The sequence below is a fragment of the Maylandia zebra genome, linkage group LG5 (genome assembly GCF_041146795.1).
Source record: "Maylandia zebra isolate NMK-2024a linkage group LG5, Mzebra_GT3a, whole genome shotgun sequence".
Taxonomy (NCBI): domain Eukaryota; kingdom Metazoa; phylum Chordata; class Actinopteri; order Cichliformes; family Cichlidae; genus Maylandia; species Maylandia zebra.
Window position 1 is genome coordinate 21,523,239 of NC_135171.1, and position 20,597 is coordinate 21,543,835.

Consider the following 20,597-nt stretch of genomic DNA (forward strand, 5'->3'; position numbering starts at 1 on the left):
AATGTAGCCAAACAGGCCTAAAAAATATAATTAAGTAGACAACATATAGGCAGACATACTCAACACTGCTGTAACCCCAAATGGCCACTTAAGACTGCTTCTAAAAGCAAGTCAATCACAATCAAACTGTCCAATTAATTAAAAATAAGGAAAAAAAGATTAGATCGATTAAAACTACTCCTCCATCATGGTAAAATATGTTCATTACAAGGTTTGGCCAGATAGTGCCAGTGGGGTTAACACGTTACCTTTACCTTAGATATTTTTTTGTGCATTTTTAGGCAAATATTTGACAAACATTATGGATTACAGTGCAGATATTTTTACACAACACCCAAGACGAGTCACTGCTGTGAAGTTTTAATGCCCCCTTATTCACGAGGGTTCGCCACAGCAGGTTGCGCCACATGTTTGATTTGGCAGATTGTTTTTCTTTTAACAACGGATGCCCTTCCTGACACAATCCCAAACGGATTTCTTTCTCCTCCCTGAGAAACAAAGGTCGCGAAAGTGTAAACCACTACTCTAATGTCTCTGTAAAGCACTTTGAATCACCTTGTTGTTGAATTGTGCTATACAAATAAACTTGCCTTGCCTTGCCTTACTCTAGTTGTAGTTGTATTTGTATGTTATCAATCTCAGGTATCTCTGTGTGTGACATTGATGCAGCTTTCTAAATATATTTCTAGTGCTGGCTGATAACTCTAAATATTGCCACAAATAAGGCACAAGATGATGTTCACACAACTTCTGCCAAGCAAGTCCATATCTATTATTTACAGTCTATAGTTTCAGTTTCTGAAATGCAGCAGTTCCTTTCATCTAGTCGCCGTAAATTATTTATCTTAACTGACAACAACCTTAATTGATGGGCTGCTTTTCTGACATTATTCAAACCAAACAGTTAATTAATTCATCTTACCACTTCTCCTGGTGGACCTTCTTGACCTTTTACCCCCTTTTCTCCTTGTATACCTTTGGGTCCTCTGTCACCCTAAAAGCAACAACAGTAAAATTCAGAACAAGTTTTTTTTTAAAAATATTACGCTATCACAACTAAAGTCAATATTTAGCCACAGTAAATGGTGTCATGCATTTGTTGTTCACTGACTGTTTCTCCTTTGTTGCCCTTTTCTCCAGGAGGTCCTCCCACCAGCACAGTGTCCCCCTGTAAGTGATACTACATCTGTAAGAATCTGCTATAAGCCCCAAGCCAAACACACAACGCTTTATCCTTTTGTCTCTTCTTTCACTATGCATCCTGTAATATCACAGGTCATTACCATTGTATGTATTTATACATTCCTCCTGCTCTCAAGGAGCCAAATCTGTTGTAAGAGTTCTTTTTAGTAACAGCCACATCTGAGACATGACTTATTTAGTCCTTTATCCATTCACTGTCTCTGCCGCCTTTACAAATATACACAAATAGACAATCAACAGAGTGAGAGAGTGAGCAGTGGTACTGCTTATTAGATATTAAAATGTACACACCTTCTCTCCTTTGTCACCTTGCGGCCCGCTGTCTCCCTGAAAAGGCATTGCATTCAAGTGTGTCAATTTAATTCACTACTTTACATGAGCAGAAAGCTCAGGGGAAGTAGCTAGGATGATGACAGAAAAAAAAAAAAAAAAAAAAAAAAAAAAAGAGGACCAGTGGTATTTACCTTCTCTCCCCGAGCCCCACGATTCCCTGGAGGACCCTAATGAACACAAAAGACACACAAACACATTACAAACAGCTTTATAATGAAAAATGACTGTGGATGCTTCTGCCCCATCAAATTGCATTAATGATGTAATGTCACAACTCTGTAGGGTGCACGGTTTAATTAAACAGTGAACATCGGTAGAATAGATTCCTGCTGATCGCGCTTTCTAACTGCAATGCACTGAAAAGCCAAAGACCGACTGACTGAATAATTTACAGTGCAGGAAATGCACTGTGACCTTGTGAAGGGCAGCTTTTCTATAATAACAATAAGACTTTGCTTGTGTTCTTTGCTTCACAGCTCAAAACAGATCGTCCTTTGGTTTAAAAAGAAAATTGAGATCTTTGGTGGACAGGCTCCGTTTGCTCCTGAATAAAGGAAAAACTGGATATTTACAGATGATCCTCTCTCCCCATCCAATCCAGCTCGACCCTCCTCGCCCTAGGACACGACAGACACAAGATGAGCAGAAATACACAATTCTTAATTTCATATATTTTAGGAGAGAAGTTAACAAATCAGTAACGCAGCCACTGTGTCTTACTCTGGGCCCTGGATCTCCTCTTTCACCTCTCGCACCGGGGACGCCAACACCAGTTTCCCCCTGGCAACAGAAAATATATGAATTCAAAAAAAAATCTATACACATTTAAGCTGCTGGAAAATAAAATACTGCATGTGAGAGAATCACCTTGTCTCCTTTGACCCCGTTAGTACCAGGAGATCCCTAGAAAACATATTATTGATCATATAAATCCATATTCAATTTCTTCTTGTCTGTTATGACATCTTTCTCCATCTAAATCAGATCTATTCTTGATTTTGAGATCAATTTAACCCAACAAAAAGGTGATCCAGCTAAAAACAGGTAAAGTACAATTAACAGTCAAGCCTAAACTGGAAGCTCTCAGGAGAAGGTACTTTGTAAATAAAAAAAACAGGAACTTACTGCCAATCCAGGAGGTCCAGGAGGACCAGGGGGACCAACATTTCCTGCACGGCCAGCAAAGCCTTGGAGACCCTGAGAGTGAAAACACAGACAAAGATGTAAAGGTTAAATTAATAATAATAATAATAATAATTCTCTTAGTGGATGAACCAACCCTCTCTCCCGGGGGTCCAGGAGGTCCTGGTTGTCCATTTTCTCCTCTCACACCAGGTGGCCCACTGTCTCCTGTTTTCCCTGCAGGACCTGGAGGACCAGCTGGACCAGGCATCCCTGGATCCCCCTAAAACGCAGTGACATTTTCACCCTCAAGTGAGGTGCGCCTGATACAGCCTGCAATCTGATTGGAAAGATAAAAATATAGATCATCTTTTGCTGCAATGTGTGCTATTACTCACCTTTAAACCTGGAGGCCCAATCCGACCAGGAGGACCTGCAAGTCCTATCCCTTTCTCTCCCTGCAACACACATTTTATCATAGCAGTCACTGTCAGATTGGTTAGACTGCAGGAAAATCGATAAACCAAATGACGAAAGCTCACCTTATCGCCTTTTGGCCCGGGAGATCCCTGTGCCCCCTTAATTAAGTTAAGAAAAAAGAAGAATTATTTATTGTGTTATTTACTTTTTTATATTTGTATCAACAGGAAATTAGTCAAAGTAAAAGAGAAAAATATTAATGAATGAATTGCTGTTTCATAAATTTATTGTGCAGATTTAGAAATATTTCATAAATGTTCCAGTTTCAGGTTGTGAGAACCGTTAATGTGTTTTTTTGAAAACCTCAAAACCAACAAATCATTAAAATCTTGCACATCACAGTCGTCTGGGCAAAGACAGTAAAAACAGGAATAGCAATTTCAATGTCCTTGTGACTAGAAAAAAGCAGTGTTTGCCCCTGATTGCTTTGACATTTTATTTGCATTCAGATGAAAGATTCAGGTGATAGATTGAAAGAAGTTGCAGCAACCAGCTTGTTGCTCTTTGGTTCAGAACCGTTGGCTGACCCCATTCAATTGCAAGGTGCTGCACAGGTCGTGTGGTGGGAAGCAAGCTTTCTCCAAATAAATAACATCCAAATGAGACTGACTTCAATCACTCTCAGACACGCTGGAATAGGAATGCAAATAACTGCTGTCCGAGATATCCAGATATGTGAAATCTGAAAGTCAGTTTACAAAAATTTGTAACACGTCTCTTTGCAATATGAGATACAACTCATCTAGTTTCCAGCTGGTTGCATTCTGGTTATATTTCTATATAAAAGCAAGGTTGAAAAGCCTTATGTCATTTTTTTATAGTTAAATTGCCATAGTGGAACAACTACGTCACTATTTTCTGTTTCAGCTCTATGAGGTTCTGTTTAGTAATTACTGCCATGTTCTGTGTAATGTGAATTCCTGTGTATGTAGGCAGCAACAGATAGCAACAGATTTGAGATTTCCACCAATTTATCTCAGTTAATCACTGTATTTTCACAAACAGATGGTGTGTAATTGCTAATTTGACCCCATTCAATCACAAACTGGTAGAAGACCGACTCCATCTTGTTGCTCTTTCGTTGCCGTCTGGATACACCAAAGTCACTTTAAAGACAGCAGCTGACTCTGCGTGGTCACAGACCTGGGCTTCAACTTGGAAGGAACAATTTCAAAGCCAACAACAATGCAAACGCATTTACACAAAGTGCAACAATTGTCTCCAGCCTGGGTTTTCTCTAGTGTGACTGTAGCATTAGATACACTGTCTATAGACCAGTGTTTCCCCAATGTGTGGGCTCTAGTGAGCCATAAAGGTGTAGCATAAGAGGTCATTTAGTTGTCTTTTACAATGTTGTAATTTCTTAATAAGTGCTGGCCGTGTACGCTGTTGTTGGGTTTTCTCCTCTTATTACATACACATATGCATATAATATACATTTTATTGTTTTGCTCTAATATTTATCAAGGCATAGAAGACATTTTAAAAATATAAAACTGTTCAAAATTTGATGAATTTTCCCAAAAAATAAAAACAGTGACTTTAATATCATCGACTATAATGGATCACTGGATTTATGTGAAATTACACAAAATTACACACTACTATTGGCATCAGCATTGCAAATCTTCCATAAAAGCATAAACACTATGACTAAGAGTTCATTAAAAAATCTAATATGACTTTTTGAAATCCAGTTGGGCAGTGGAAGTTGATTACTCACATCTTCTCCAGGTTCTCCTGATTCACCAGCTTGTCCCTTGTATGACAACAGACAGCACATTGTGTACCTTCATATTTGTATATGTAAGTGCATCATTATTTTGTCCCATTATCGTACTCACTCTTTCTCCTTTGATGCCAGCAACACCTTTGTCTCCCTTGTTACCCTAAATGACAGCAGTTGTGCATTCAGATATACAATTTTAATGAAAAAGCACTTAACATTTCCAGTCGGTCCCTCTCACTCACTGAGGGGGAGCTTGCAGTTTGGTCAGACTCACCTTTTCACCAATTGGACCTCTCTCTCCAGCTGTGCCTGGCAGCGTTAAACCAGGAGGACCCTGCATCAATCAGAACCAGGAAAGTGCTGTAAGCTGCATTCGTAAATGCTGCTCTATTGCGTCACTTCATGCTGCAGCTACTTCCACATTAATGGCAATAGGAGTGACTCACCCTCTCTCCTTTGGGTCCAGGAGGTCCAGCCACAGCCTGTGTACAGAGTACAGAAGAAGGAGGAAAATAACAGTAATTACCTGCACAGCACGATGTGGGTTGTTGTTCATTAAAAGATGCCAACGTGTACCTAAAAGCTTTGGTATTAAGTATCATATTAGCTTAATCATCTTTGCTTCTAGCTCTCGAAGATTAAGAGCCTGAATGTCTTCAGGACGGACAGCCAACAAATGCACACTCACTGTTTAAGAATAGCACAGCAGACTGTGAAAACATTTGAAAATCTATTCAGCTTCACTGCCAAAAGCCTGCAGATGCAAGTCCAGTGTGTCTTATCACTTGTACACAACAATATTTTAAAGGTAATTTAAGAAAGACTGGATTGTAAGGGACTGATTCAAAAAGTGCTTAAATCCAGAAGTTACTTCGTGATAAAATTCAGTTTTTATTTGTGGTGTTCAAACATGTTTCACCACAATGATAAGGAAGAATAAAGGAAGCAAAGTGGAATAAACGAAGCACATTATGGAGTGTGACAGACAAACTACAAAAGTACTGTGCTTCAGAACACAGGCATCGCTTCCTGTTAAAAAGGGAGTTCTTCCTCCCTGCTGTCGTTTGCTTGCTCACCGGAGATCACCAGGTCATTGAGCTTTTCTCTCTCATATCACATTGTTTTTACCTTAAAATATAAAGCAGCTAAAGATCATTCTTGTTGTGAGCTGGACACAAAAAAAAACAATGTGAAGTAAAACATCTTCACAAATCAGGTGAGGATTATTGCAGGGATTCTCAAAGTTTAGTGACATACTGCCAGTTTGGGAAGGCAGCATGTGCCTGATTGCCGAAGAGGAAAAAGTTGTATGTACTCTTATGTAGTCATTTTTTATTCTGGCTTTTATTTTAATAACCATGATCTTCTTTGAAATTTCTGGTGTTACAGGAAGTCTGGAAATTTCTGTAAGTCAAGCGAGTGAGCGCAACCCTTAAGTGAAGAGTGTGTGTGTGTGTGTGTGTGTGTGTGTGTGTGTGTGTGTGTGTGTGTGTGTGTGTGTGTGTGTGTGTGTAGGTGTGACAACAAATGTTGGAGAGAAATCCTGAGCAGATGAACAAGTTGTATATAGCAGGTTATCAGAGTCACTCAAGAAACTGAGTGAATATAACCATTCAGGAAAAAAAATGAAAACAAATCCATTTCATAAGTCGTTTTATTTTTCATGTCTTTCACTAAATGCATCTTCTTCAGTGTTGTCGGGCATCGGAAGTGAACCAGTTCATGGCAACACGGACAATACCGGTGCTTTTTGAATGTTTTCTATACGTTGAAGCTAAAACGCTGAATTACTAATGTTTGCAAAAGCATGCCATAATGTGTCTGTGAAGGTTCTCGGTCAACCAGGTCATCGTAGTCTAAGGAGCTTGGAAAGAAAAGCATCTGGACTTCTTTATGTTTCCTTGAAGACGTTTCACCTCTGAATTCAAGCAACTTAAAGAAATCCAGACGCTTTTCTCTTTTCTCTCCAAGCTCCTTAGACCATGCCATGCTCTTTGTTGACTTTAGCTCTGCTTTCAATACGATACTCCCGGACAGACTAATAGTTAAACTGCTGGAAATCGGACTTCCTTCTATTGCCTGCTGCTGGATCAGAGACTTCCTCTCAGACCGTGTACAGAGAGTTAGAGTGGGGCTCTTCTTTCCTCAGCCCTCAGCCTCAACACCGGCTCTCCACAAGGCTGTGTACTGAGTCCTCTACTGTACACTCTGTACACACATGACTGTGTTAATACCCACCCAGACAGAGTCATCAAGTTTGCAGATGATACCACTGTGGTGGGGCTCATCTCTGGGGAAGATGAGACGGCGTACAGAGCTGAAGTTCAGAGGCTGACAGATTGGTGTGTAGACAACAACCTGGACCTCAATACCACCAAGACAGAAGAACTGGTAGTTGACTTCAGAAGCAGGAAGTCTGAGCTGCAGCCTGTCGGCTAGTGTGTGTAAAGGGTGTCCAGTTTCAAGTTTCTGGGTGTGCACATAGACACAGACCTCCAATGGAGCTCTAACATCTCTGCAGTTTTGAAGAAGGCCTAACAGCGTCTCCACTTTCTGAGAATCCTCAGAAAAATGGACCCGAAGAAGGAGCTGCTGACCGTCTTCTACCGCTGCTCCATTGAAAGTGTGCTGACATATTGCATCGGTGTGTGGTTCTCCAGCTGCACCACAGCACACAGAAAGGCACTCCAGAGGGTCATCAATATGGCCCAAAAAAATCCTTGGACATCCTCTTTCCTCCCTGAAGGACCTGTACAGCACTCGCTGTCTCAAGAGGGCACGCAGCATCCTACAGGACGGTACACACCCAGGACACCGGGTGTTTAAGCTGCTGCCGTCTGGCAGGAGGTTCAGGCTGCTGAGGTCCTGGACAAATAGACTCAAGGACAGCTTTTACAACAGAGCAATACCCTGATCAATGCAAACAGCTGACCTGACTGGCTACCTACCTGGACTTTTTTTTGGGGGGGCGGGGTAACAACGGTAAAAACAGTAACAATAATAATATTTATATTTATAACAAGTTGCAATAACAATTAATGTGCAATAATAACAGTGTGCAATACAAATACACTTATTCTTCTTTTTATTATATATAAGTTAATATACTGTGTGTTGTTTGTGTTGCGCTGTGATGTGTCGTATCGGGCCGTGTTGTGTTATATGTAGTGCCGACGTAGGACAGTTTTCCAATTTCATTGTACTACTGTACTATGTATGACTGTGCAATGACAATAAAGAGTTATATTATCTTATCTTATAATGTCTTTTGTTAAAGAAGCTCCAAGTTAATGGGCTTGAAAAGCATGTGGCATTGTAATAGTTTACGTTTGCCTGAATGTTTGCGTCCCGAGATTAAATGAACAGAACCAAATTATGTTTTAAAATATAGGGTAACTCAGAATTTTGAAACACTGCGTTTCAAAAATTGAAAAAACAAGCAGCTGGTATTGTTCTTAAAAACAAATTAGTTAATTCCAGCACTGTAACACACACTTCATTCTAGACTGTACACTATGTTAATGTAAACCCCTTATAAAGGGTGGAAAAATTCAACACCATAACAGCCTGCCATTAAAACAAATCAGATTTGCTGAGACTGAATTGGAGGAAATTCATTACAAAAAGTAACAGTTTAATTAGAGCTTATGCCACAATTAAAACTATTAATGTACACTGTTTTTTCTTTATTAGAAATTTTTAAAAGAATCCATCAAACAATCAGTAATAAAAACTCAAGTCACATTAAAGTGTGGAAAATGTGATAATGTGAGAAGCAGTTAACAGGGAACATTGTGTAAGTGTCCTTCTCTGTCATTTTTAGTTTTCATCTGCAAGAATTTGGCTTAATTTCCATCCTCACTGACAGAATCAACACAAGGAAGCCAAACAATCCCCTTTAACAGATGTCTCCCATCATTCGTTAACAGTATACCAATGTTCATCCAGCACAGCTGTTTGAGCATGATCATTTTTGATTAGGTTTATCATTATATTAGTGGTTAAAATAGAATAAACTACAAGGCACAGCAACTGCCCAACAAGTCAATAATAAACTCCTGGTATACAAAGATGTCTTACTTCACACAGGGTTTCATTTCCCAATCGAAAAACAATAAAACTGTGGAACAAAAATCTATGGATCAATAAAAAAACAAAAACAAATTAACTTTAAAGTGACAGACAGTGCACATAAAAAAGGAATGGCATTTGACCTAACGCATGTGAACCCATCTGTCAGCCACGGTGGTTGTGTTAAAGCCTGGCCTTCAGCATGGAGAGCTGCCAATAGATGTGGCACACTGGAATTCATCAAGGATTTTAATGCTGATGAAAGCAAAAGGATGAATGCAGAGGTATAGGTCTGTGTCATCCATTCAGCTGGAAAACGACTGCAAACATATAATACTTACAATAGGGTCTGGAGACTATCTGTTAATGATTTAATTTATAATGATGAGAACATTTTTGTGCAGGGATGTTTAGTCATATAACAGATTAACACAGCTGACACTTTGCACAGGAAGCTTGAATTCTTCTATTACCATAAAGTCCCACCATATCCAGTTTATTATAGGAAAGCATAAACTGGAGACACGGCCTACTGTAAAATAAAACACATGGTCTTAGAGAGAAATTAAGATTAAATACTCAAAAAAGACTTTTTTTAACACCCCAGAGATACTGCTTTGTGTTTCACCTATTCGGGAATTAGCAACCACTCCAAACAGCTCAAAATGTCCAAGGTTAGAAGAGCACAGTTGGCCTGACTGTTTAAATATGCAGAGGCAGAAATGTGTTCAGACAGAAATGAGAGCAGGTCCACATTTATCTGGCATTACTCCACAACACAATTTATGATTGCGTTTGACCTCATGAATTACAGTTTCCAGTTCCAACGACCCCAAAATTCTCCAATTGCTCTGACAATATACTGGCTCTCAATCAAACCTTTTCCATATTAAATTCTTAGATTATCCTCATGTGTCACATTGCCAGTCAGCATAATTAAACCATCTCAGCATCATAGCTATCATCTACAAATAAAACAGTAGTACTCCAGTTTCTCTTTAAGAAGAGTGGACTTACAGGGGAACACATCTGGAACCCACTGGGGCTAAGGTTCATGCTTTAAGATGCAGCTGTGGCTAAGATGGTACAGCGGTCATCGAATTATTGGAAAGTTGGTGGATCAGCCTTCCAATGGGTCAACTCCCTGACTTCTCCGGTCCACATGACAAAGTATTGTTGGGGAAGATATTGAACCCTGAGTTCTCGCCATTGGAGAGTGAGATTGTGTCTGAATGTTAGATAAGTACTTAGGCGTAGAAAAAAAAGGTGCTCTGTGAATGAGACTGTGTTCAACCGAGTAGAAACGCATTGTGTAACTACCAGTCCATTTACCATTTACTGCTCCTAAAGAAGGACTCAGAATAGAACCCCTGGTGTCAGATAAAAGCTCTTCAATCTAATAATAACGCTATACTTTTTAAAATTATTACTTCATACAACAAACCATTCTGTAGCTTGGATTATATCCGATAAAAACAACCAAAAAACTAGCTGCATTTTCTGTGTCTCTTAGAAAGATATTGCTCGCTAGACGCAACATCTGCTCACCTTCCCTGGAGGCCCGCTGTCTCCCTGCTCCCCCTTCAGCCCAGCCTGGCCTGGAGGTCCTGCAATGCCCTGAGGAACAAATTACACAATGTTAACACTGAGAAAAAAAACACTCAATAGTGCTGCCACCGGTGAGCAATATGACATAAACTCAAACCTGCTTTCCTGGTAATCCATGTATTCCTTCTTTGCCAGGCACCCCATCTCTTCCAGGAACACCAGGTTTTCCTGCTTCACCCTGAGGAGCAGAAATGCCTTAGCATATGCAGTGTTTATCACTCTCACACTGAAGATCATTTACTCATTCAAAATCTGAATCGATGCCTGTGTTAAATTCACATCTTTACATCATTGATCAGTTATGGTCTACACAATAAGACTCTAAATAATGCACACAATGCCAGATAAATGAACTTACATCTATTTTGCTTGATTTTCTTATCAAAGTATGCCAGCACTTATTTTCAGGTTATAAAAAAGCACTTCACATTTTAATATATTTAGTCTACAATAGTCAACATATTACACAAATCCAGCAGTGGATGTGTGAGAAAACCAGAAATAATAATGGTAGAAATGTTGATATATCCCCAAAAAAGAAAGAAGGGTCTGATATCCCAAAAAACCCTATGCAGCTCAAGCTGTCAGCAAAATCTTGGTACAGATGTTTTGGCATTTTCAGTTAATCACCTCCCTATTTTCAGCTACAACAAAACTGCCTGAGGGTCAAGACTTTTTTTCACGTTTACATTTCCTCACTGTGTGACACATTGCAGCCGCAGCAGGATTAAGACCAAATACGCACCACCTGCCCTGGCAGTCCCGGAGGCCCCTGTGGACCCTGCAGGGAGAAAAAAATTACAGTGGTACGAAGGAACACATTTTGATACACACCGTGAGATTTTAAATGAATTTCACGAGAAAACATGACAGAATTATTTTCCCCTGCTGAGAAGTTATGATTTGTGGGAACACATACCACAGCTCCTGGGGGACCTGCTGGTCCTGGCAGACCTGTGCTCCCCTGTGCACCAGGAGGACCCTGCAGAGATGAGAAATAAACTCACAGGGTTATCTGTTGTACATCACAACTGTGCACATTGTTATATTATTCGGTCCCGGAGAAATTTAATGCATTTTATATAAGATGTAAAATTTTTTATACCTGTACACCAACACCTGCTTCTCCTTGATTACCCTGTAAAAAAACAAAAAGTTTTATGAGTTTGATAAACAAACAAACAAATAAAAATCTACTTGTTGTACACTAAAGTTTTGATAATGTAGTGAACTCACCTTTACACCGGGTGGACCTGGCAGCCCAGCGGGACCCATGGGACCCTGTTAAAAACACATCATCAACGTTGGTAACTGTTAATAAGAGTCTTTGAATGTGTGTGACATGTTTGTCATACTTACAGTCGGCCCCATAATGCCTGGCTCTCCTGGGTTTCCCTATAAGCAAAGTCACAAAGTCACATAAAAAATTGAACATCTGCACACAGGCCACATGCTAAAGGAATGGGTTTTTTTTTTTACATTTTTAAAAGCTAAATGGCTTTGTTCCTGAGAGTTATGTAAGAATGTCAGCCGTGTCTGTCGGTCGCTAAATATAACTTTCTGCTAGGAGTTTCCATTCACAGCAGTCCCAGTGAGATGATCACTGATACAGAAACAAGCAATTCTGCATTTGACTGCTCCAAAAAACAACCAAATGAGTGAATATTAAACTGTGTACAGATCAGCTAATGAGTTTATGTATTTTTGAGGTGTCTCTTTCAAGTCTTTAACTCTAAGTTAAATGACTACTGGTAGTAGCTTTATATGTAACAAAGTGATGTTTTCATCCAACTCTGAGTAGCAAAATCCAGAGCTGAAAAATGACGCCAAAGGTTAAGCTTATGAAACACAAAACTGAGGCAGGTTCCAAAATTGAGTACATAGACATTTTATATATATATATTTTTTTTAATTTATTTTTTTTTAACAATGATTAGCAGCTATCTATTAACTGCATTTTATATCCATCAATCCTTAGGTAAAAAATGATCACTTAAAAAGAAAAATCCTAAAACTGAGGCTTCAGATTTAAAGGTTAAAAACCCATACATGTTAAAATGATAAAATGTACAGATAATTTAAAAAAATGGTAGCCTTTAATGCTAATTTTAGTTGTCATAATAATGTAATGAACTCATTTTTTAATATAACTTACTTATTAAAATTTTTATTCAGGCTTAAATAGGCTAAAAGTCTGCCCCAGTGTTTGACGCATGCTTTTACATATACTACCTTTTTTGTACCCATGCAATCTATAGATCATCTTGCTTACCAAGCAAGCTAGCATCAGCTGATAACTTCACCCTCTCATTCAATTCAATTTTATTTATGTAGGTCCAAATCACAACAACACTCGCTTAAGCTGCTTCATATTGTAAGGTAAAGACCCTACAATAATACAGAGAAAACTCCAGCAAACAGATGAGTAAAAACTTGGAGACAGTGGGAAAGAAAGACTTTGGCTAGATCAATTTTTGTATACAGTCAACTCCCAGGAAGCAAGCAAATAACTTTCATTTTCAAAATGTAGAACTATTCCTTTAGGCAACATATTTATGCATAAATATGTTTAGAAAAATTTAGTACTGAAAAAGGTGCACACTTTTTCTGTACCCAAAAATCTACAACTTGGAATGATAAATACTGTCATATGTACATGTCTCTATAGGAAACATAAAATACAAGCACTTAATTGATGGACAACAGGTAGAATAATACAAACAGATTATCTGAAATGTCAACAAGGAGACATTTGCATGGTAAGCTCTGAAAAATCAGCACTGTGCAAGGGATAAGCAAACAACAGACATCAGGCACAGCTGCATGCATGATAAGCAGATTCGAGCGAATCATCAACCGTACTTTCTGGAGTGCACCCAGTTTAGTATTCCCCACACTACTGTACATAAGAGCTGCGGCTGAGGATGTCAGCCGACTTGCTTTCATCTCGTCTAACAAATTTATGGTATTTTACACATTTAAATTATTTGCTTCAAAATGTAGTCCTTGAGTTTGACACAGATCCTTTTGGACATTTCATGAGGAACAGTTCGAGGTCTGACTCTTATCCCAGACCTCAGCTCCCAGAATCATGATTCTAATAAGAATGAATTAAGATTAAAGAGGTGAAATTTGCCTGGGAGGTACATGACAATGAGTGCATCCCGATGACAGGTTGTGCTCCTGGTGTTAAATCATGCTTTATTTTTTACCCTGCTTGCTTTGTAAGCTATTGCCCATCAGCGTCTTATCAGTTTTGGTCGAATCCTAATTATATCTGATACTACAAGGACAGATTCTCCAAACCTTTTACACCTATTTCCCCAAAAGCTCAAGCATGCCAGCCATCAGCAGAGAACCTACCGGTCTGCCTAGAACTCCTGGGAACCCAGGGAAGCCCTGGAGAAATGACAGACAAAGGAAAGTGGATGACAGGAGGGAGGGGGGGGACAGGTGGGTGGAGAACAGTGACGAAAAAGGGGAAACGAACAACACACACAAAAGGAAATGGACATAGATAAGACGCACACAGGTAGAGAGAGAAAGTTAAAGAGTGAGGCGTTAGTCGCACAGCTGCACGTGGTTATTGCCTAAGGATCTACGAAGCCTCGGCCCAAGAAGGGAAACAGCTCCGTTGGCTTTGAACTTGCAGCCAGCCTGCAGCTTTAACTCTGCAGATCAAGCCTAAAAGAAGCAGACTGTGTTACTGGTTACTCACTGGTTGGCCTCGAGGACCAGCAGGCCCTGTTGAACCCTGCTCAGACACGCAGGGAAGGAAAACAAAAAGTGTGAGGAATATTTTCCTTTATCTTTCCTTGGTTTTACCATGACTGATGATAACCATGACTTACAGAATTTCCCCAAAGTGTGTTTTGGGGAAAAAAGATGAAACTTTAATGTGTTCTTTGTAGAGATGTGGTTCCTACTTGTTACATACTTTGAAAACAATAGATTATAGGCTCATTATGTCTGTGAATGATTATCAGTGATATAAGGAAATACACACACTTACCAAGTCAGCTGAAATTAATGTTTAGAATACATATTTACAAAATCAATGCTATATCGTTTTCACTATGACAATTTGAAAGTACAGTGTTGTAAGAGTCAAGTTAACTTTCAGAAACCTCTGCCACACATCCCGCAGGGAGCAGTCCACTTACCGGTTTCCCATCCTGGCCCGGTTTTCCAGTCTCTCCTGGTGCTCCCTGCAATTGCAAGCCACACATCTGTATGCTGACAAATCTCATAAGAGTATCATAATAGTTTTATATTAGACTGAATAACACTTTCACGCAATTTAGCTGAACATCAACAAATATGAACACAACAGGTCATCTTTACGTTTCAGTTTTGCAAGATAAACAAGAAACAATGTTTTAATTAGTGGGAATTTAAGGAGGCGGAAGAGAAATTTTATTAGCTTTAGACATAGCTTGACTAACTGTTTCCCCATGCTTACAGTCTTTGCACTAAGCTAAGCCAACCAGCAGCCTTCAATAGTGTAATATTTAGTGGACAGATGTTAGGATCACATCTTTTCATCACTGATCTTCCTAACAAGCAGGAGGTGGTAGTCAGAATATTTAAAACACATTTTGAGTTCATGATTAGAGTAACAAAATATTTTAATCAAGGCTCCATTTGAGAGGCAGCTCACCTGTGAGCCATCACGGCCTTTTTCTCCTGGCTCTCCTCTCTCACCTTTATCACCTCGAGGTCCCACGAAACCCTGTAAGGCGCATTCCAATTGTTTATTCATATTAAGACACATACGATGTGACATGACACAAGATGTGTGTAATATGCGTAAATCTTACGCGGTCTCCTTTAGGTCCTGACGGTCCTGTAGCACCAGGTTCTCCCTTCAACCCAGATACTCCAGGAGGGCCTCTAGCCCCAGGAGACCCAACCAGGACTGAGTCAGCAGATTCTCCCTATAAACCATAATCACATACATATGTGTATCCTTTTTTTATTCTACATTTACTAAATATCTTATCACAACAATAACTAAAACTATTTTACCTTTTGACCTGGCGGGCCAGCTGGTCCTGTTAATCCATCCCGACCCTGAGAAACAGAACAAACTATCAGTTAACTACAAGAACCAGAAAATTTACTAAAACAAGAAATGAAACCATCAACCTAATAAGAGGACTCACAGAATCTCCTCTGTCACCTTTCTCTCCTCTTTCCCCCTAAAAAACAAATATACAATGTCATCAGTGTGATGCCACAAAAAGAGACCCCATTTGGTTGCCCAACTCTCCTCTCCACCTTATCTCCTGGCCTTCCTGCCTCTCCTAGTTCCCCAGCTCGTCCAGGAAGACCTGGTATCCCTGGCTTGCCAGGCTCCCCAGCAGGCCCCGCAGGTCCCTCTGACCCTCGTTCGACAACGGCTCTTCCTGGAGGCCCCGCTGGTCCCACAGGTCCTCGGTCCCCTGCGTCTCCTTTGTCGCCCCTCTCTCCAGAAAAACCACGAGCACCCTAGGGCAAAACCAGAATAAAAAACGATTTCTCTATCAATTTCATTCGATTAATTACACTCTAAAGAAAAAATCCAAGCAAGATGCTTCATTCTATCTGACTGGAAGTCTTCACATCATTTTGTCTTTTCACTTTAATCCTCGAAGATGCTTAGTCACACTTACATCTGCTCCAGATGGTCCTCTCTGTCCAGGCTCACCCTTATCTCCCTTTTCACCTTTCTCTGAAAGTGTGTCCTTGCTGTCGATAGCCTCCTTCAGATCAGACACCTGTGTGGAGCAGAAATCCAAAACGGAAAAGCTTTATAACTTTCAGCAGCAGATGCCCATCTGCAAAATGTTTTAATCCCCAGATAAAACCAGTCATTTAGAATTCATCCCAGCAGCTCAAAAACTGCTCATAAACAGTGTCACTTTAACCTGCCAGGCATAATTCTAAAATATATAAGCAGGTGTATGTGCATAATAAATGAAAGACTCATGCCTACATTTACTGGACTAAATGAGCTGCTGAAACAAGGCCAGACATAAATGGTATGATGACATTTGCAAGAACAAAGTGGGAAATATAACACTTTGCATACATTTGCAGGAAATGTTCTTCTCTATAAGCTATAACAGAAGCAAGAGTAAGTGCTGATTTTAAGACTGTTTAGATAATTGCATTTTTCCCCATTATTCCATCCATCCATGCAAGTGAAAGCCAAAAGAAATCATGTTCAAATCGAGTTAGTCATCTGAGGAGTCCACCTACCTGAATACCAAAGCCTGCCAGAGCTTTCTGTACATCCTGGCAGGAAACACGGAGACATTATTAAACCGAGATGTAGAAATGTAAAATACTGACAACTGACAATTACATGACAGACAATGTGCTGATGTCTTACCACTGACGTCCCGGGTTTGCCAGGTGCTCCATCCTCTCCTGGGTCTCCCTAAACATAACAAGATATGAAGGAGTCAAAAAAAAAAAAAAAAGTGGACCCTCGATGTCACATTTTCACTGAATGTTTCACTTACAGTTTCACCTTTCAGGCCAGGCAGACCTCGCTCTCCCTGAAAACAAAAAAGAAAAAATGAGAAATACCAATGAGGGTGAGGGGGGAATCGCACTGCAATACCATCACAATAAACTGCACACAATAATAACGGCATCACAGTAAAATGATTCTTAGATCTTTGCAATCTTTCTTTTGTGCAAGAAAAAGTACTCCAGAAATGGAAAAAAAGCAGGGCTTATTTCTTTAGTAATGTAACTTTGGTGTTAGAGTGTGTGTGTGTGTGTGTGTGTGTGTGTGTGTGTGTGTGTGTGTGTGTGTGTGTGTGTGTGTGCGTGTGTGAGAGTTATTATTATTCAGCTTTAATAACATGTTAGTTCAAAGTACTCCAGTTTATACTTGCTAACTAAAAGGTAAGTTAATTGTTCAAAGAGGACTGTGAATGTCATATGCCAACTAAAGAGTCTTGAGGTGTAATGAGTTCTCATAAGAATAGAAGGTGAAAGACTTGACCTGTAGCTGCTGTTACATAGAATCACATTTCCATTCACTTCCTGTTTCAGCTACAGAAGCAGGACACCAGTTAATACAAAAAAGCCCAGAAAAAAAAGAAAAAACATCTCGAAACTACAACTTACTCTGGTTCCTGCAGCTCCAGGGATTCCTGGGACACCCTGAAAGGAAAACGGGGACACAAAAATGAAGACACCCTGGCAGCTAACAAACAGCAACTTGTGTAGATATGACACACATAACTGCTAGTTGTGAATGTTGGTGGCTCATGGTTTGGGGATAACAAGAGCAACATACATAGAATATAGTGGACAGTAATAATTATTTGACTGCCACTTATTTTCTTTAAAAATATATATTTCTCCATTAAATAAGCTAAAAGAATCTAACTAAAAGATGCTCAATTTAGTTTCAGCAGCACCAACAGCGGCAATAAGAATGGTGATGCACACTCACGGGTGTTCCTGGGGGCCCCTGTGGACCTGGGATTGGTGTCGCGTCAGCTCCTTTCACATACACAACCTGAGAAAGGGGAACATCCCGTTTCATTCAAAACGCCAAATTAACTTTGCTATTTTTCACATGTTGGCTTCACTCGCACCTGACCAGGAGGACCAATGCTGCCAGGTAATCCAGGTGCTCCTGGGGGACCAGGGGAGCCTAAAGGCCCAGAAGGACCACGGTCTCCTGTCTCCCCGTCACGGCCCTGAAAAACACATGCTGTTCACAACTGAAATTCACCCCACACACTTTCTTCCTCTTTCACTATAGTAAAGGCTGAACTATAAAATCAAAGCAGGTGGCCGCTGCCACCCCTCCACTGATGTTCTAGAGATAATTAATATGAATTTGCACATGAAACCGGCACTCTGACATTTGGCACCCCTCTGGATTCCACTCAGAAGTCGCTCCACTTAAAGGCTAAGCTAGATCATTAGAGGTGAATTTATATAGCTTCTTCAGAGGAGCCCATTGATTCAGCAGTGAGAGGCTGATGTCAATTTTAGAACAACTATGGCTGACAAATATACAGCTGAAGGGGGAAGTGATCAGGAGAAAAAAAGGATGGAAAGCTGATATGCAATAAAGTCATAACAGTAAGGCAGGGCGATATAAGGCATCTCGATAAGATATATAAAAACAAACTGACAACAAACACATTTTTGATAAGTAATCATATGAAAGAGGTTTGTGAAAACTGACATCTCTTCCAGCTGCTCCAGCTTCTCCTTTGTCACCCTGTAGATTAGAAATAGACATTAAATACAATCTTCAAAAAGAATCCTGCTAAATTATGGGTTTTCTTGTTTTAATCCCCTCTTTATGTGCACATCATGTAAAAATAAAAACCAATGTCTAATGTACATACATGTAACATGCAATTTTACATGACAATCGCGTGGCTTGGTTAGCAAACATCGTGCCATGGGTCAAGTAAGATGCCTTTACAGAGTCAAACTGTGGAAATCATGTTGACTAAATCGTATAAAAGAGACACAGACCTTTCTACCATCTTCACCTGGCACGCCATCCTCGCCCTGTGAGTCCAAACAAAATGCATTACAACAAACAGGAACAAAGTGCATAATGGCCAGTCTGCCACGGGAGCACTCAGTGCCTCTGCTTTAGAAACTCACTTAAGCGAACGATTATGCGGCAGAGCCTGAAATAAATGTCCATACTGCTTTTGATCAGTAAATATCATTTACAGAATAAAGGTATAAAAAAGGCCATTACCAATTATACAAGTACATCAAACTATGAGGATATTATATTCAGGAGGTCAGAGTTACCGTTTTGCCAGGTGGTCCAGCTTTGCCATTTTCACCTGCTTTACCCTGACAAATAAAAGTAAAGTTAATTAGAAATTTGGAAGCGGAAGTTCAGTAAAAACATGTATAGGCCTGACAGACAGAACGATGGAACTTTGTGGGAGTCTCTTTTTGAGTAGGATAGAGGGGTACTCACAGGTATCCCTGGATTGCCTGCAGGTCCAACAGGCCCTGGGGGACCCTGCGCCCCTACTAGTCCAGGTAATCCCTGGCAGAAAAAAAACAACAAATAGTCCAAGAGTAGATTTTGCAATGAATTACTAGACACTGTAAAACAGTGCAAAATAGATTTAAATGTGATTTGTTTATTTTCTGAGACGATCACTGTGTAAAAGATTCAGATTCAGAGATGTCATCGCTAGATAGACTTTAATGTGCATGAGCAGCTGCAGAGCTGTTGTACAACTGCCCTGTAAGCCAGGATTTAGATCTTTTAAATAAACCCTAAGTTTCAAAGTTCTGGACTTTTAATAACATTATTATGGTCAATATTGCATAACAGTCTCCTCTGAAAAATGGACTGGCCTGGAGACATCTTTCCCTACAGTCGGCTTACGCAACTCAGCACAGATCTAAAAGCTGTTTTTTTACAGTTTCCACAGTGCCCTCTGCAGGACGCCCACTTCAAGTGCATATGCTCACTAAAATTGAGAATGTCGCAAAAATAATGACCCCACAACCCCAAATTGGATGAGCAGAAGAGAACGGATGGATAGATGGATGCTCATTAAAATCAAACTACAGAAGACATTTCCATCATGAATAATCATTTGCACGGTGATCATCTCAGACAATATGAAAAGTACATTTCCTGAAACTATATTAAATACATTTCCAGTGTAAAATGATTAAAACAGAACAATGAATGAAAACCTGAAGGGGCAAACAATTATACCCGTCTACTTAAGTAACAATACAACCAAAAATAATGTGTTTATTCTGTAATGATTGCCTTTTTCACACAATCATCTTCAAAGACAGAGAGAAACAAAACTTACATCCCTCCCTGGATCTCCCTGTTTCCCAGGATCACCCTATAACACAAATAAAAACAAATGCAGTGCATCAGCTACACAGAGACTCTGTGAGTCTTATAGTTTGGTAAAAAATGAGACAAACTGAAATACCCTCTGGCCAGGTGGCCCAGGAGCCCCTGGTTTACCATCAAGACCAGGACGCCCATCTAAGCCAGATGCTCCCCGTTCTCCCTGGTAATGCA

The 20,597-nt window shown here is 39.9% G+C and overlaps 1 protein-coding gene across 2 annotated transcripts in view; it reads right to left on the reverse strand.

Moving 5' to 3' along the window:
* The window catches only part of col7a1 (collagen, type VII, alpha 1), a 55,310-nt gene that overhangs the window by 6,416 nt on the left and 28,297 nt on the right, over positions 1–20,597 (reverse strand). Inside the window, exons 61-102 of one of the 2 annotated variants that reach the window (XM_004544847.3) lie at positions 20,506–20,586; positions 20,377–20,412; positions 19,515–19,586; positions 19,340–19,384; positions 19,049–19,084; positions 18,750–18,785; positions 18,148–18,252; positions 18,003–18,068; positions 17,672–17,707; positions 17,056–17,091; positions 16,923–16,970; positions 16,790–16,825; positions 16,201–16,305; positions 15,827–16,036; positions 15,712–15,747; positions 15,575–15,619; positions 15,367–15,483; positions 15,207–15,278; positions 14,710–14,754; positions 13,910–13,945; positions 11,906–11,941; positions 11,783–11,827; positions 11,652–11,684; positions 11,466–11,528; positions 11,292–11,327; positions 10,644–10,724; positions 10,487–10,555; positions 5,314–5,349; positions 5,142–5,201; positions 4,983–5,027; positions 4,862–4,897; positions 3,201–3,236; positions 3,057–3,116; positions 2,816–2,941; positions 2,662–2,733; positions 2,404–2,439; positions 2,257–2,316; positions 2,109–2,153; positions 1,668–1,703; positions 1,495–1,530; positions 1,112–1,168; positions 923–994 (exon numbers count right to left, since the gene is read on the reverse strand). In XM_004544847.3, coding sequence (XP_004544904.3) covers positions 923–994; positions 1,112–1,168; positions 1,495–1,530; positions 1,668–1,703; positions 2,109–2,153; positions 2,257–2,316; positions 2,404–2,439; positions 2,662–2,733; positions 2,816–2,941; positions 3,057–3,116; positions 3,201–3,236; positions 4,862–4,897; positions 4,983–5,027; positions 5,142–5,201; positions 5,314–5,349; positions 10,487–10,555; positions 10,644–10,724; positions 11,292–11,327; positions 11,466–11,528; positions 11,652–11,684; positions 11,783–11,827; positions 11,906–11,941; positions 13,910–13,945; positions 14,710–14,754; positions 15,207–15,278; positions 15,367–15,483; positions 15,575–15,619; positions 15,712–15,747; positions 15,827–16,036; positions 16,201–16,305; positions 16,790–16,825; positions 16,923–16,970; positions 17,056–17,091; positions 17,672–17,707; positions 18,003–18,068; positions 18,148–18,252; positions 18,750–18,785; positions 19,049–19,084; positions 19,340–19,384; positions 19,515–19,586; positions 20,377–20,412; positions 20,506–20,586 — 2,475 coding nt within the window. Of the gene's footprint in view, positions 1–922; positions 995–1,111; positions 1,169–1,494; positions 1,531–1,667; positions 1,704–2,108; positions 2,154–2,256; positions 2,317–2,403; positions 2,440–2,661; positions 2,734–2,815; positions 2,942–3,056; positions 3,117–3,200; positions 3,237–4,861; positions 4,898–4,982; positions 5,028–5,141; positions 5,202–5,313; positions 5,350–10,486; positions 10,556–10,643; positions 10,725–11,291; positions 11,328–11,465; positions 11,529–11,651; positions 11,685–11,782; positions 11,828–11,905; positions 11,942–13,909; positions 13,946–14,264; positions 14,301–14,709; positions 14,755–15,206; positions 15,279–15,366; positions 15,484–15,574; positions 15,620–15,711; positions 15,748–15,826; positions 16,037–16,200; positions 16,306–16,789; positions 16,826–16,922; positions 16,971–17,055; positions 17,092–17,671; positions 17,708–18,002; positions 18,069–18,147; positions 18,253–18,749; positions 18,786–19,048; positions 19,085–19,339; positions 19,385–19,514; positions 19,587–20,376; positions 20,413–20,505; positions 20,587–20,597 lie in introns of both variants that reach the window. The other variant, XM_004544848.3, reaches the window with a different exon arrangement.